Source organism: Artibeus jamaicensis, unplaced genomic scaffold, assembly GCF_021234435.1.
Source record: "Artibeus jamaicensis isolate MK-2021 breed Jamaican fruit bat unplaced genomic scaffold, CSHL_Jam_final contig_477, whole genome shotgun sequence".
NCBI lineage: Eukaryota > Metazoa > Chordata > Mammalia > Chiroptera > Phyllostomidae > Artibeus > Artibeus jamaicensis.
This window is the reverse complement of record NW_026521854.1, coordinates 3,294,532-3,308,512: the sequence shown is the minus strand read 5'-3', so window position 1 is coordinate 3,308,512 and position 13,981 is coordinate 3,294,532. Positions and strand designations below refer to the sequence as shown.

The following is a 13,981-nucleotide window of genomic DNA, read 5'->3' as shown; positions in this document are numbered from 1 at the left end:
TGTTTCAGGTCAAAATCTACAGCACACACCCAGCATGCTTCTCCGACTGACCAATTTGTCTAATTTATTGAATTCCTGACTTCTGTCTGGCTCCTGTGTCTGGCTCCTGGCCACGTCATCAAGGCAATTCTAAGGCCATTCTAAGGGTGGAAAAAAATCTTAATTTCGTGGTGTTTAGTGGCAGGCGGGCTAGATCTGGATTTGGGTGAGTTCCAACTCTGCCCTTAGTAGCTGGATGCCCTTGGCGAGGCCTCGGGTCATTCTCCTGCAGTAAGGAAAACAATCTACAGCGAAGGGGCTGCCGCAGAGCCAAAGCACTTGCAGTTTCCATAACCAGCACTTATCTTTGTTTTCATGAGCCTTTACTTCGGGCCACTGATTTGTTTTCAGCATCATGGGCTTGGGTTTTTGCTGCTTCTATGAAAAACATGATTGCGTCTTTTACATCTTTCCATGGCTCTGACAGTTCTCTTTCATCTCAGTCTGTGGGTTTATCCATTGTGACATGGAAATCAGGCTCCATTGATTTCCTTGGGAATGTGAAGCAGTTACTAACTGAAATTTTCTTCCTTTTTTTCTCCCCAGAGAATCTTCCAATACACTCTTATCCTCTATCTTTTTGCTGCCATGCTTATTTCTTTGCTGTAGAAATTCTGCATATCCTTTGTGCTGCTTTTCTGTTTACTTTCCTTTGAATGGGGACCATTCTATCCTCACTTGCTATTTGTCCCCACATAGCACAGGCAGATGAACTTTGGTCCCTGCCCCATTTATTTAGGCACCCCACGGTTCAGACCAGCATGCCTAACATTTCTTTTCTGTTCAGAAGATGCTGCTGCTGTAGGAACAGCATTCATGAACAGCTTTCCTCTGAAAATTTTGTTTCTGAACTCCTGTCTCATGTACCAGCTCTAAAGAGGTGGAGGTGTGGCTTGTTTCCTGGGTTTTTGGTTTGTCCCTCTGTTTAGAGGAGAGACAGTGACTTTGTTGAGAAAGCTGGGTCTTTGTTTTCAAGTCAGCATGCATATTCCCCCCAGGCTGTGTCTGGTCCTCAGCTGCTGGGCGGACTTGCCTCCCAGCCTCACGTGGACAGTCAGGAAAGCCTGGTCAGACAAAGCAATGGCATTGCATGGACACGTAGTGTTCTCGGGTCTGCTCCCACTTCAGTTAAGCCAGCATGGAGTGTGGGTGGGGCTGGCGGGGTCAGAACCCAGATGGCTGCCCCTGTCCTTCCTGCTGCCCTCTCACCCTCTGCTGCCCCAGGGGCTGCATGCCCCCCTGGCTGGGGCAGGGGACCCGTCAAGCCTTCCGAGTCTCCTCTCATAGTCATGCTCCCCGCTCCCCAAGGGCTCATGTCTTGGCTCCCTGAGCTCTCTTTGCATTTGATCTTGTCTTTAGTCTAGGTCCTTTTCATTCTTTTTTAAACAATGATTTTATTTATTTATTTTTAGAGAGAGGGGGAGGGAGGGAGAAAAAGAGGGAGAGAAACATCAATTGGTTGCCTCTTGCATACAGCCTCAGGGACCTAGCCCACAACCCAGGACCTGGGAATTGAACTGTGAACCTTCTGGTTTGTGGGACGATGCCCAACCCACTGAACCACACCAGTAAGGGTCCATTTTATTCTGGAAAAACTATTAGAAAGATAGTTTTCATAAACATGATATAATAGCACCATCTTTTTTAGAAGTACTCTGGGAAAAATTTCAAGACAGCTAAAGGTATCTTAATCGTTCTCCATTTTTCTGTCCCCAGGCCTCTTCTTGCAACCGGCATTTAGAGGTATACTCTCCCGGGATCTTACCCATAGATCCTAGGAAGAGCCCACTCAGACTCTCCCCCCACCCCCACATCGTCCTGAGATTTGGGTCTTCTATGCTGGTAGCTAGGGGCCCTGCTTGCTTCTGGGATTCTGAATTCAGGATGGTCAAGGTATTTACAGTTCAGTACCTTTCAGGGAACAGTCAGATGGATTTCAACCTCGGTCTCCTAGATCATTATAGTCCTGTCCCATAGACAGAATTACAAGCCCTATTTAAGATAGGTGCCAGAGGATTTTTATGGATGTAGCAAAGTCGTATATTCTGATGGCCTGCAAATCACCATGGGAGTGACTATCCTGGCCTGTAACCCACAAGGCTGGTGCACCTTGCCAATGACCCTTTGATGTGGGTTGGACCTCTTTGCAGGTTCCATCAATGAGGGCCAACGAAGGGCAGTGAAGCACAAAAATCTGTTACTTGCACGACCTAGTATATAGGTGCCACTCAAAAGCGTTGACTGTACTTAATTGATCCTAGGACTGCTCCCAGGCAAAAAAAAAAAAAAAAAAAAAAAATCAATCACACGCTCTCTGCCGCTTCTGCAATGCCTCCCCCAGGTCGTGTGGTGGTGCTGCGCCTCCGCCAAGGCTCGGGCTTTCGAGCTGCACTAAGAGGCGCGCAGGCTTCTGGGTATCCTCAGGGCAGCGGCAGCTTGTGGGAAGGTTTCCGTGAGTGCGGCGGGAGAACCTGGGGTGAGCGCCTCGGTAGCTGCTGGACCGCGCCCTTCGAGCCTCTGGCTCCCTTGCTGGGAAGAGCCGACCTCGCCTGTGGAGCAGGCCCAGGGTGGCCCCAGCCTTCCTGACTCAGCTGCCTGGGCCCAAGAGCCCTGGAGCCCGGGGCGACCACGCTCAGCTCGGACACAAAGGCCCAGCGCGTGTACAGGGCAGTGTGCTCCAGCGGGGTGGGGAGCCCCACCCGTGCCCAGCTGCTGTTGTGCCAGGGGCCCCGGGCATGTCCCCACTTCTCTTGTCGGGGGAGAGACCTGGACCGCGATGCCCCTAGACCCTTGTAGCACTGACATGCGGGGTTGGAGTGGCTCACGGTCTGTGCTCTGATCTGCTGGCAATCTGCTCCACAGGCCCTCCCACCTATCACCCTGGCCCTTATCTGCTTGGATGGCGTCTTCCTCTCCCCGACCGAGAATGATTTTGTGCACCGTGTCCAAGAGGAGCTGGACCGTTTCCTGCTGCAGAAGCAGCTGTCCAAGTAGGCTGGAGGGAGGGTGTTGGAGGAGCCTGCCCTGCTGCTAGGAAGGGCAAGGTGCACCCAGCCCCCTCTGCCCTCTTCCCCAGTGGTGCTTCCAGGGTAACTGGCCTGCAGCTGTCTCTGACCTTGGCCTTTTGGTTTAACGATCTGGCCTCTTCAAGTTACATTTTTTCCTGTGTCATTCTGAACATTAACTTCCAGACTCAAGGGGCCCATCACAGGAATGGGGGGACAGGACCAGTTGCTCCCTGCGACAACCCTTATGCTCAGGTCCTTTGCAGTCAGCCTGGGACTCAATGGGCAGAGGGAGCCTAATGCTAAGCCACCTTTAAACTGCGAATGCACCTGGTGGGGTTGGGGCCCCAGAGGCTGCGTGCGGAGCCCCTGCTCAGCACTCCTTTTGTCTATTCCCAGGGTGCTGCTTTTCCCCCCACTCTCCAGTCGCCTTCGGTACCTGATCCACAGAACAGCAGAGCATTTTGATCTTTTGAGTAGCTTCTCTGTTGGGGAGGGCTGGAAGAGGAGGACAGTCATCTGTCACCTGGACATCAGGTATGTATCCTGCTGCCTTAGAGAGCCCTGTGTAGCTCCTGGTGGGCAGGTGGTGAGGGGTCCGGTCAGCCCCTGGGAGGGCAGAGCTTGTTGGGAACTCAGGGCAGGGAGCCCCCATGCTGCTGCCTCTGTCTTCAGCCTCAGTTGCTTAAAGTCAGCGCTGCCTTTTGTTTCAGCAGTGGAGTAGCTGTGGATTGTTTGTGGGATTCACTTAGCAGGAGAGAGTAGTTTAATCAATGAGGGTGTCTGTCTGGGACTCGGGAAGCATGTGACCCAGAGGCCATGGGGTGACTGTGGAAAGCACATCTGAGCCGTCACTCTCCTCGTTTCCATGTGCGTCTCACAGGATCTTATCATGACCATGAGCCTTGCGTTTAATGTATGTGTATATATGTATATGCTGAAACTTGAGAACCAACCGTGTTTAATATTTTTCTAGTAACATAGTCCCTGAATGCAAGTATTGATCTGGTACATATTCGGAGGTCCCACCATCTCATTCAGTTTCAACACTGCTGGGAGAGCTTGGCTGCTTTGGGCTTGTTCAGAGATAGCATTCAGCCTCCACTGCGATACCTTCTTAGGGGGGTTTCAGGGGTCATTTTGGCATTGATTTCTGCCTACTGCTGACTTGAGAGCCTTGTGCCTGAAAGCAGGTAGCTCAAATAAGTCATTTTCCGTGGGCCCCACACGTGCTCTGGTCCCCTTCTGTTTCTGCTTCAGGTTACCCAGCTCAGATGGACTCTCTGGCCCCTGCCGCCCTCCCGCCTCCCAGTCTAGCAAGTACCGAGGTCCTTGGCCCACCTCAAACCAGGGAGTGGCTGCTACTCCCCGAAGGGCACGGGCAGGCCGGGGGCATCGGGGGCGCAAGCCGGACCAGCCTTTATATGTGCCTCGGGTACTGCGCAGGCAAGAAGAAAGGACACCAACCCCTACCCCGGGGCTCCAGGTTGATGCTTCAGCTGGCAGGCTCCTGGAAGAGCCTGCAGATGCTGGTGCTGCGAACCCCAGCTCTGATCAGGAGTGTCCCGTGTTGATGAATCAGGCAACAGAGGACCTGAAGGACCCAGGCCAGCACTGTGAGAACAAGCAGCTGCTCAACCCAGTGGGCGCCCAGCCCTTGGGGCCTGGAAGCCACTCAGGGACGGGGGACAGCCTGGAGGAGGCCACACAGCTTTCGTCTGCCCTGCACCCAGACTTGGGAGAGGGGAATGAGGGTGAGCTGGAGAGGAGCCTGGAAGCAGAGGAGGAGGAAGACCTGGACGAGGAGGGGCCCGACAGCTGCTCCGAGGACGATTACAGTGAGCTGCTGCAGGAGGTGATGAGGCTCTTAAGTCCGGAAAAGGGAGGGCGGAAGTGAGGTGGGTGCAGTTCTGGGTGGACGGGACTTGGGGTGTGTGGGGCATGTACTGGCTGAGCAGGGCTGCATGCTGGATGACAGGGGTCCCTTGGAGACATGGGGGGAGTGCACAGGGTTCTTGTCCACAGGAGTCAGGACTGACACAGTGGAGGGGAGGAAGTTCAAGAACACTGGGACAGGGGTGTGTATTTGGGTCCCAGCTCAACCATGTAGGAGCTGTTGGACTACGGGCAAGTCATTTTGCTTTTCTGAGTCTCGGTTTCCTCACCCGACAGGCAGATGATAGTGTACCCTTCACAAGGTAACACAGATAGGGTGAATGTGGACTTGTGTTTGTTTGTTTCTTTGTTTGTTTAGCGTTTATTACAGTTGTCCCCATTTTTTCCCCTCTTGCCCTCTTTCACCCAGTCCCCCGTTTCCACAGTCAATCCCCTCTCGGTTTTCTGTGTCCATGTGGCATTCATACTTGCTCCTTGACTAGTCCCGCCCCCTTCCTCCCCCCACACCCCTACTCTCTCCTCCCCTCCTACAGCTGTCAGTCTGTTCCATGTTTCCGAGTCTCTGGTGCTGTTTTTCTTGTTAGTTTATTTTGTTCATCAGAGTCCAGTTATAAGTGAGGTCATGTGGGTTTTGTCCTTTCGCCAACGGGCTTACTTCACTTAGATATTGGTCATGAAAACTACTCTTCTGCCTGGAACTCTGTCTCGCAAATCTTGTTTCCCTGGATAGTGTGTCTCCCTGAGACTGGCTGTGGCGTTGAGTTGGGAGGGCAGGAGTCTCTTATTGCTACTTTATAGACGAAGGATAACCAGAAAGATTTGCTTAATGTCACACATTAAGGAGGGAAGGAATGGTCCTGGACCTGCCCCGCTCTGTCTCTCACTGACTGCACAACTTTGGGCAGAATGACGTAGCTCTGATTGACAGTGTCCCCATGTGCAAAGCGGGTGTGTAGAGTACAGTTTTCAGGATTCTGTGAAACAATGTGTGTGAGTGCCAGTCACCCAGTGGGGGCTCCATAATGCCGTTCCCTCCCTCAGAACGCACCCTCTCCGTCTTCCAGTCCACTATGCTGTCGTGCTGCCTTTCTGAGACTCCTGCTGTGTGTGGCTTCCATGGGAAGCCACCCCCCAGCACTCGCCCCCTGCAAACCCAGAAGCCTGCAGGCCTGTGCGTGGTTGTGAAAGCAGTGGTGTGCGGCCCTGTGTGAGCACGCCCTCACTAACAGGCATGCTACCCCCAGATAACGGACAACCTGACCGAGAAGGAGATTCAGGTAGAGAAGGCGCACGTGGACACGTCCTCCTTCGTAGAGGAGCTGCCTGGAGAGCAGGATTTTGCCCACGTGGTGGAGATCTACGACTTTGAACCAGCGCTCAAGACTGAGGACCTGTTGGCGGCATTTTCCGAGTTCCAGTGAGTGTGGGCGAGGCTTCAGGAGGCAGAATCTTGAGAGGAGCTAGGGCATCCCCCTGTTGTTGGACACACTTGCCTGCCCCCTTCTCCGATGTGTAGCCATCTGGGAGGAAAGGCAGAAAGTGGATGCCGTTGTTCTGGGCTCCAGACTTCTGGGCAGTTCAGCCTACTGGCCATGACTAGAGGGAAGCAGTGGGTGAGTTTTGGTTGTAGGGATGCTCCAGAGGCCCCCGGACCTGGTCCTGCTGGCTCACACAGCTCCTCCGCCCTGCCCCCTGCACGTCTGCATGCCCATCAGGCCCCAGAGGGGCCCTTCGGCAGAAGGAAGGTAGCCCATCCCTGGCTCCCCGCCCCCTTGCTCCACACCCCAGCCTCCCCGTCGGCCCATCAGCAGACTGGGGGCCGCCTGCCTCTGCGAAGCAGCATCCCTGGGCAGAGCTGAGTTTGGGGAACAGTCGGGGTGGTGATGGGAGCCAAAGTATTTTCCTGTTCCCCCACATTCCTTAAATCCAACTCACCTTTTCTCCTTTTTCTTTTTTTTAAATGCTCATTTTCCTTTCTCCAAGCCCCATTCTCTTTTCCCGCTTAAGCGTTTAACAGCCCCTGCCTCCATGGCCCCATTGCTGACTGCCCTGCCGCCGCCCTCCCATGCCCTCTGGAGCCTAAGCTGGAGGAGAGCGGAAGGGGCAGGGGTGGGGCTCGAGGGGCTCACCTGCTCCTGACCCCTGCGGGTGTGGCTAGCCTGGGGCTGCTGCGCAGGAGCCGGGCGCTGGGAGGGCCTGCTTTGGCCTCTCCTGCCTTGGGACTCAGCGGTGTTTTCCTGAGCAGTGGGAAGGAGGTTGATCGGGACCAGCAGCACTGACACGTGTGTTTTAGGTCCTGTCCCTTGTCCCAGCCACTTACCCTCTTGTCTCCAGCCTCACCCCATGCCCTTGGCCAGGCTCTGACGGTGCCCGGAGGCGCCTCCCCACCCTTGGTCGTGCTCTGCCAGCCCTTTCAGTCCTGGCTTCTTCCGATCTAGGGATCGGGCCCCCGATCAGCGGGGTGGTATTGTGTCTCTGTAGCTACCCATGTGGTCCTCAGAGAATTTGCCTGCAGGTGGTCGTCTGCTTCTCAGAGGAGAGGGAATGTGTCTTGGGCTCACAGTGTTTGAGGGTTGGAGGTGGGGGGGCTTCCTTTAGCAGAATGGGTTTGGCCCATTTGCTTTCATAGTCATCCTATTTCCTCTTCCCTGTCTCAGAGAGAAGGAGTTCAAGATTCAGTGGGTGGACGACACACACGCACTTGGTGTCTTCCCCTGCGTGGCCTCAGGTACTGCGGCTTCACAGTAGAATGGAGGGGCCCTTGGTTTCCCTGGTGTAGCCATCCAGTCCGGGTGGGGGGCGCATGCCCAGCCCGCCAGGTTCAGCAGTGCGGGGCCCAGGGTGGGCCCTGCGCCAGCAGCACACGGCCTTTCCGCTCGCATGAGGGTTCAGGGCACACTGAGCACGTGTCATAGGCCCGAGGCCCTTCCATGTACTAAGTGAGACCACGTGAAAGTGCTGTTTTTATAGGTCAAAAGCATTCAGACACTGACCACTTTTTATGGTTCAAACACGGGCATTTTTACAGTTTCATTACAGCCTTGAGAAGCAGGGCCCCTCTCTTTTGCAGGTGCAGGGACTGAGGTCCCTAGTGTCAGTGGTCTGTTCAGGGTTAGGGGATATCAGCCAGCCTCTTGGCTGGAACTCCAGGGTTCCTGCTCCCTCGTGGCCACTTTCCCAAGCGGTCCCTGTCACAGTGCTCACTTTGAGTGTATTTACAGAGAGTAACCCCGCACCCCTCTTGGCAGGGCTTCTGGACACTGGAGCTGGGAGAGGCTATGATTAGTGTGGGCTCAGCTCAGGAGAACCTGGGAGGAAGGGAGTGGGTGGTATTTAGGGAGCAGAGGAACCAGGGCACAGTGGGGGCTCCAGCCCCAGACAGAGGGCTGACTGAAGGAGTCAGGGGGGGAAGGCCAAGAGGCTGCCTGGCACGGTGAGAAGAACATGCCCCGGGCTGTGCCCCGCCGCTGCTGCCTTCTGCGCTCGGCCGAGCTGTGTGGCGCCAGCACGTCACGTCCTGGCCTCAGTCTCCTCGCCAGTAAAGGTGATGAGGGGTGGCTTGGATGTGAAGCCCCTCCGGCTCTGACATGCTGTGTTCTTAGGTAGCTCAGGTACAACTCGGAGCAGTGAGGGTATGCACTCTGGCAGGGTCTGCGTCGGGGAAAGGGTAGAATTTGAGGCTCCCGGACTTTAGAAGGCAGGAGGCTACTGAGTAGCTCAGGGCAAGAGGGTGGATGCTGGCTCTGCAGGCTGTCCTTCTGAGATCCAGGTGGCCTGGGCAGGCATGTGGGGTAGGGGGCAGGGCAGCACCATGGCATCTGGGCAGCCCTGTCCCTGGGCTTTGAATGGGTGCGTGAAGCAGCTGGGTTCGTTTTTGGTTCTGGTATGTGTGTTCCTGGGCCCTGAGGGGGCTCACCTGGAGGTGGAAAGGGGGCTCCAGATCCGTTTTCTTTACACAGCTACTGAAGCCCTGACCGAGAACTTCTCAGGGCTCAAGATCCGGCCACTCACACAGGGAAGCAAGCAGTCAAAGCTGAAAGCTCTGCAGAGGCCAAGTACGGGAGCAGCTGTGATGGAAGGCTGCGTGTGTGCGGTTAGATGTGGGCCCTCTCCTGCCATTCAAGCCCCCTTGCTCAGCTCTCTGCTTGGGGCCCTGGGCTCAGTGGTGCTCCTTCCACCCCCAAGGGCCTGGGGGTGCCTAGGGAAGGCAAGGCCCAGCGGGGAGGGTGGTGGGACCTTCCTGTCCACACCGCTGCTGGGTGCTGCTCAGGGACAAGCATGGTCTTTTCTGCGAGCCTGTGGGAACCATATTTTGCAGTGGGGTAAAAAGAGTCCGCACTGCATGGGATCCTGGGTGTGTCACTTATTTAAATTGACCTTGAACAAGTCCATGTCTGTGAGTTGGTTTCCTTCCCTGTAAAGTAAGCACATTGTACAGAGTATGCTGGGGGCATAGATCAGAGAGCATGGCAGACCCTGCAGGGGAAGCAAGAGGTACCCCAGAGGTACCAAATCAATGACAGCCCCTCTCCTTCCAGAAAGCATGATGGGGGCTCTTAGAGGCCAGTTTCCTGTGGCTGCAAAGCAGTTGCCAGCAAAACTGGCCCAAAAGACCCACTGACACCACCCACGCTCTTGTGGCCTTTGTCACATTCCTCTTGGGGACAGTAAATATCCTGTGGGTCGTAGAGCTCCAGGTATCCTATCCTGACTCGATTTCCCTCCCAAATGGCACTGCAAGGCCGGGAGGTGTAGGGGGTTAACACTTCTGCGTGCCCCTGTGCAGGTGAAGAAACAGGGCACAGACAGGTGGCAGCGTTAGGACCCGGGAACCTGCGGTGGCCCTCTCACTGGCATCTGACCATGCTTTGGGCACAGCAAGGTTGGCTCTGATGGCCTCCGAGGCTGCTGTATAGCTGGGAGGAGAGGTGGCCATGGCCTTGAATTCAAGCCCCTGCTCCTTGGGGCTTTCCTCTTAGAGCTCCTGCGTCTGGCGAAGGAGAGACCACACACAAGTACGGCCGTGGCCCGCAGGCTGGTGGCCCGGGCCCTGGGGCTTCAACACAAAAAGAGAGAGCCGCCTGCTGTTGAGTCTCCTACCTCCCCGAGGCCCTGAGTGGCCCCGCCAGCCCGGCTCAGCATCCTCGGGACAAGCCGGTGCCCCCACAAACCTCTGCAAAGACAACGGCCCTGTACTACCGTTGGAGTGTGGGGCATCACCGTGGGGCGTAGTGGGCTTCAGTTTGGTCTGCTTTCTGAAATTGAGAAAAAAATAAAAACTTAAAGGTCAAATGGGATTGCTTCAAAATAATGATCTATCGTGGGACACTAGGGGGTGCTGTTTGCCTCCCATTTTAGACCTGAGAAAGCTGAAGAAATTGGTCCCTCCCGGAAACTGGCCTGGAGGATTCTGCTGGGCCTGCAAGGCGTTTGTGCACAGAGCCTGCCCAGCCGGGGGAGTAGGCCACGCCTGCTGTGTCTCCCCTCACGAGTCGGGCGTCCTACCTGCCACTGGGAGCTGCAGCATGGCTGTAGCCACGGCAGAACTGACGGCCCTGGCCTCCCGGGGAAGGCCCTGATATTTCCTGTTAGTGGGCTACAGAAGGGCTCCTTGCTAAATAAACATGAGCAGAGCCACAAGGTGGGATCTGAAGTGGCCACTGAGGTTGCCTCTGTCACAAGAACAGATGCAAGGCACCTTTGTGGCCTTGGGTCCCAGTGCACCGTTTTTCTGGTTTGGATGGAGTTGTGCCGAGGTGCTTCGAGGGCATTGTGGGCCTTTGATTTGCTGGCACGTGCTGACCCAAGGGAGCCGGGGGCTGGGTGAGTGGCTGGCTTGGCCGCCTGCCCTCACTGGGCAGGAAGGGCTCTGAAACCCTCCGGACCTGCACACCCTGGGGCACCACCCTGACCCCCAGGGCCGGCCCAGGCCCTGCCTTGTGTGGATCCCCTGGGACAGTTTAAATCTCTGTCCCTCTGGTCCTAACACAACTGCTGTACCTCCTGACAAGTTTCAGTAAAAAGCAAGAGCTCCAGAAAGGTCGTGACTTGTATTTTTGTTGAGTTTTGTGACCTCCTCAGACTGCTCTCAAGGGGCAGGAGTTGCCCCTTTGGGGGTGTTTGGAAGGAAGCCCGCTGTGGCCACACCACCCCAGCTGGCAGAAGTGGACCTGAGCAGCCGAGGCTCCCGTAGGCGGACAAGACAGGAACTCTGCTGCTCGGGGCTGGGCGCAGCGGTCCAATGAAACACAGACGCATATCATACACCTTTTATTCCACGTTTCAAGTATGTATAAGTATCCACGATGACATGGTGTTCAGTGAGTGTCCTCGTCACCCAGGGCCCCGGTTATAGCACCGTTAACAGGACCCACAGAATCAACAACAGAAACATGAGTCACTTACACAGGTGGGCGAGTTTTCCTTTTGAGCTATATTTTCAAAGGCCTAGATTGCCAATATAAATACTACTACTATTTGTTTTAAAGTCCATGAAAATAACAAAAGGATAGAAACCACATGATCATACAGAGGCAGAAAAAGCATTTGATAAAATCCAGCACCCATTTATGATAAAAACTCTCAGCAAAGTGGGAGTAGAGGGAACATACCTAAACATAAGGCCATATATGACGAACATACTACCAGCATCATACTCAATGGGCAAAAACTACAAGTGCTCCCCTTAAGATCGGGAAGAAGACGGATGTCCACTTTCATCTCTCTTATTCAACATAGTACTACTTAAAGTCCTAGCCACAGAAATCAGACAAGAAAAAGAAATAGAAGGCATCTGACTGGAAAGGAAGAAGTAAAACTGCCACTATTTGCAGGTGACATGATCTGTATATAGAGTACCGTAAAGATTCCACCAACCAAAAAGTTACTAGACCTAATAAATGAATTTGGCAAAGTAGCAGGATACAAAATCAATACTCGGAAATTTATGACATTTTTTGACTATCCTAAATTGTTTATTAGGTAAGAATTTTACAGACATTACTTATATTAGCAGTAATGGCAGAGCTGGAGAGCATTGTGGCTTCTCCAAGCTGCACGGCGAGAACCACCAGTATCGTGGCGGGACTTGTAGCCCTTTCCAAGGCCATGGCTCTTGAGGCCCACAGATATTAGCCTTCGAGTTTCCCTGTGCTTGTGGACCAGTTTGGTGTCAGGATTACTTCTGATTGCCTTATGGAATGGATCAATGAGGATAATATCGAAGAATGTGTATGTGGAATCTTCACCAACCCAGTGAGAATTCAGGACTCTTAGAGCCCCACAGTGGAGCCCAGCTTGTTCCTCCTCAATAGACTGAAGCCTTCAGGCAAACGTTAGCTGGTAAACACCACGGTGGACAGCCTTGTCATAGGTTGCACCCTTAGGAACAGAGTGTTTGCAGCCATCGTGGCGCACATGAATCTGATACATGACCTAGCCTTGCTTGGCCTTGTACGCCAGCCTGTGGGCTTTATTGGGTCTAGTGGGGCAGGAGGCCCTGTGGAGCACAGAGAACTGGCGGTATGCCAGCAGCGCACCCTAAGAAGAAAGCACATCACATTGGATTGCTGCTTCCTCCACAGCCCCTGGATGTACTTATAAGCACCCAACTTGGCTTACCCGATGGCTGCGGCCAGATGGAAAGCTCAATGGTAGCTCTATACACCAATTATGAATTATCAGAAAGTGAAACTAAAAACAATTTCATTTACTATTGCAATAAAGAAATGAGGTACCTAGGAATAAATTTAACCAAGGGTATAAAAGACCTGTACTAGAAAAATTATAAGACACTGAAGAAAGAAATTGAAGATACAAATAAGTGGTATCTCCAACAAGAAGATACATACCATGTCATGGACAGGTAGAATTAACATCATTAAAATGTCCATACTACCCAAAGCAATCTACAGATCCAATGCAATTCCTACCAAGACACCCATGATATATTTCATGGAACTAGACCACATATTCCAAAAATTTATAAGGAGCCACAAAAGGTCCGTGGGAAGAAGCACCTACTCTGAGCTCACCGCTCAGAAAACGTGGCAGCATTATTTCTATTTGCGAACAGAATGGAGGAGGGCAGAGGCAGTTTGATTCATTGGAAGAGCGTTCTAGGCTTTCAAGTTGGCTGGAAATGACTTAAGAGGGGAAGTGGGATGCAGCCTCCCTCGGGTTGGTAAAGCTGGATCGCCAACAAGGCACCTGAGGAGAAAATGGCCCCCTATTATCAGTGGTGTGAGCAGTGTGGTGTCAAACTTGGGGGACTGTGGTTCGATGGGACAAATTGATGACAACCTGGGGTCCTGGACGAGATGGCTGGTGGCACTTCTCCCACGGCCCTGGGGACAAGCCTCACTCTGTACAGCAGCCCCTGCAGATGTCGGGAACACCTCTCCCCCTGAGTTTGGCCGAGGCCGCAGAGCGTCCAGGTGGAGCAGGGGCTGGACTGGGTGAGGCGGAGCGTGGTGGTCCTTCGGTCAGACTGCAGCTGGGGAAGATGCGCTGTGGCCCGGAGCGGGGGGATAGCACGGAGGCAGCCCTACCGCGTGGAGAGCTGGTTATTTAGAAGTCCACTGAAGTGTTCAAACTTCTTTTCCGTCTCTTCACTGAAGGAACCGCCTGAGGGGTGGGCATCAGGGAGACAGGGTTTAGCAACCAGAGGCTCAGACCCCACCCTGGCTATGGCGGTTCGCCTCAGGGGCCCTGGAGCCACCAACCTCAGCAGGTGGCCTGCTGGGGCCACCTCTTTGTGAGGCCACCAGGGCAGCCCCTGGGGCTGGGACAGGTCAGGCACTCTATCAGTTCAGTGGAGCAGTGAATAATCACCAAGAGTGAGGGCCATCGCTTTTGCCACAGAAGGAAAAGCTCTGCTTCCCCTTTCGGGCCCCCAGCTGCATAGCACAAGTAAAAGTTTCTTTTTTTGGTGATCAGAAGCCACATTGGCTCACCAGCCACTAGTTCTCGACAGAGGAAAAATGATACAGAGAGCCACAAATGGCTGACGCCCACAGTTTTGAGGCCATGTGCATGATGAG

The 13,981-nt window shown here is 53.9% G+C and overlaps 2 protein-coding genes and 1 pseudogene across 3 annotated transcripts in view; 1 reads left to right on the top strand and 2 right to left on the bottom strand.

The window, feature by feature from the left end:
- Positions 1-2,625: 2,625 nt before the first annotated feature.
- R3HCC1 (R3H domain and coiled-coil containing 1) lies at positions 2,626-10,232 on the top strand (the record flags this gene model as incomplete). The annotated part of the gene is made up of 8 exons (XM_053668124.1): positions 2,626-2,706; positions 2,902-3,029; positions 3,444-3,581; positions 4,305-4,899; positions 6,185-6,357; positions 7,598-7,668; positions 8,900-8,995; positions 9,920-10,232. Coding segments are annotated over 8 exons (1,419 nt in total), but the record flags the coding sequence as incomplete, so codon positions are not given.
- Positions 10,233-11,197: 965 nt separating this feature from the next.
- Positions 11,198-12,883, bottom strand: LOC119054747 (60S ribosomal protein L15-like; annotated as a pseudogene).
- Positions 11,198-13,981, bottom strand: part of LOXL2 (lysyl oxidase like 2) — a 94,292-nt gene continuing 91,508 nt past the window's right edge. For both annotated transcript variants that reach the window (XM_037152680.2, XM_037152681.2), the window contains exon 14: positions 11,198-13,565. In XM_037152680.2, the coding sequence (XP_037008575.2) occupies positions 13,486-13,565 (80 nt within the window). In that variant the 3' untranslated portion in view covers positions 11,198-13,485. The remainder of the gene's footprint in view (positions 13,566-13,981) is intronic.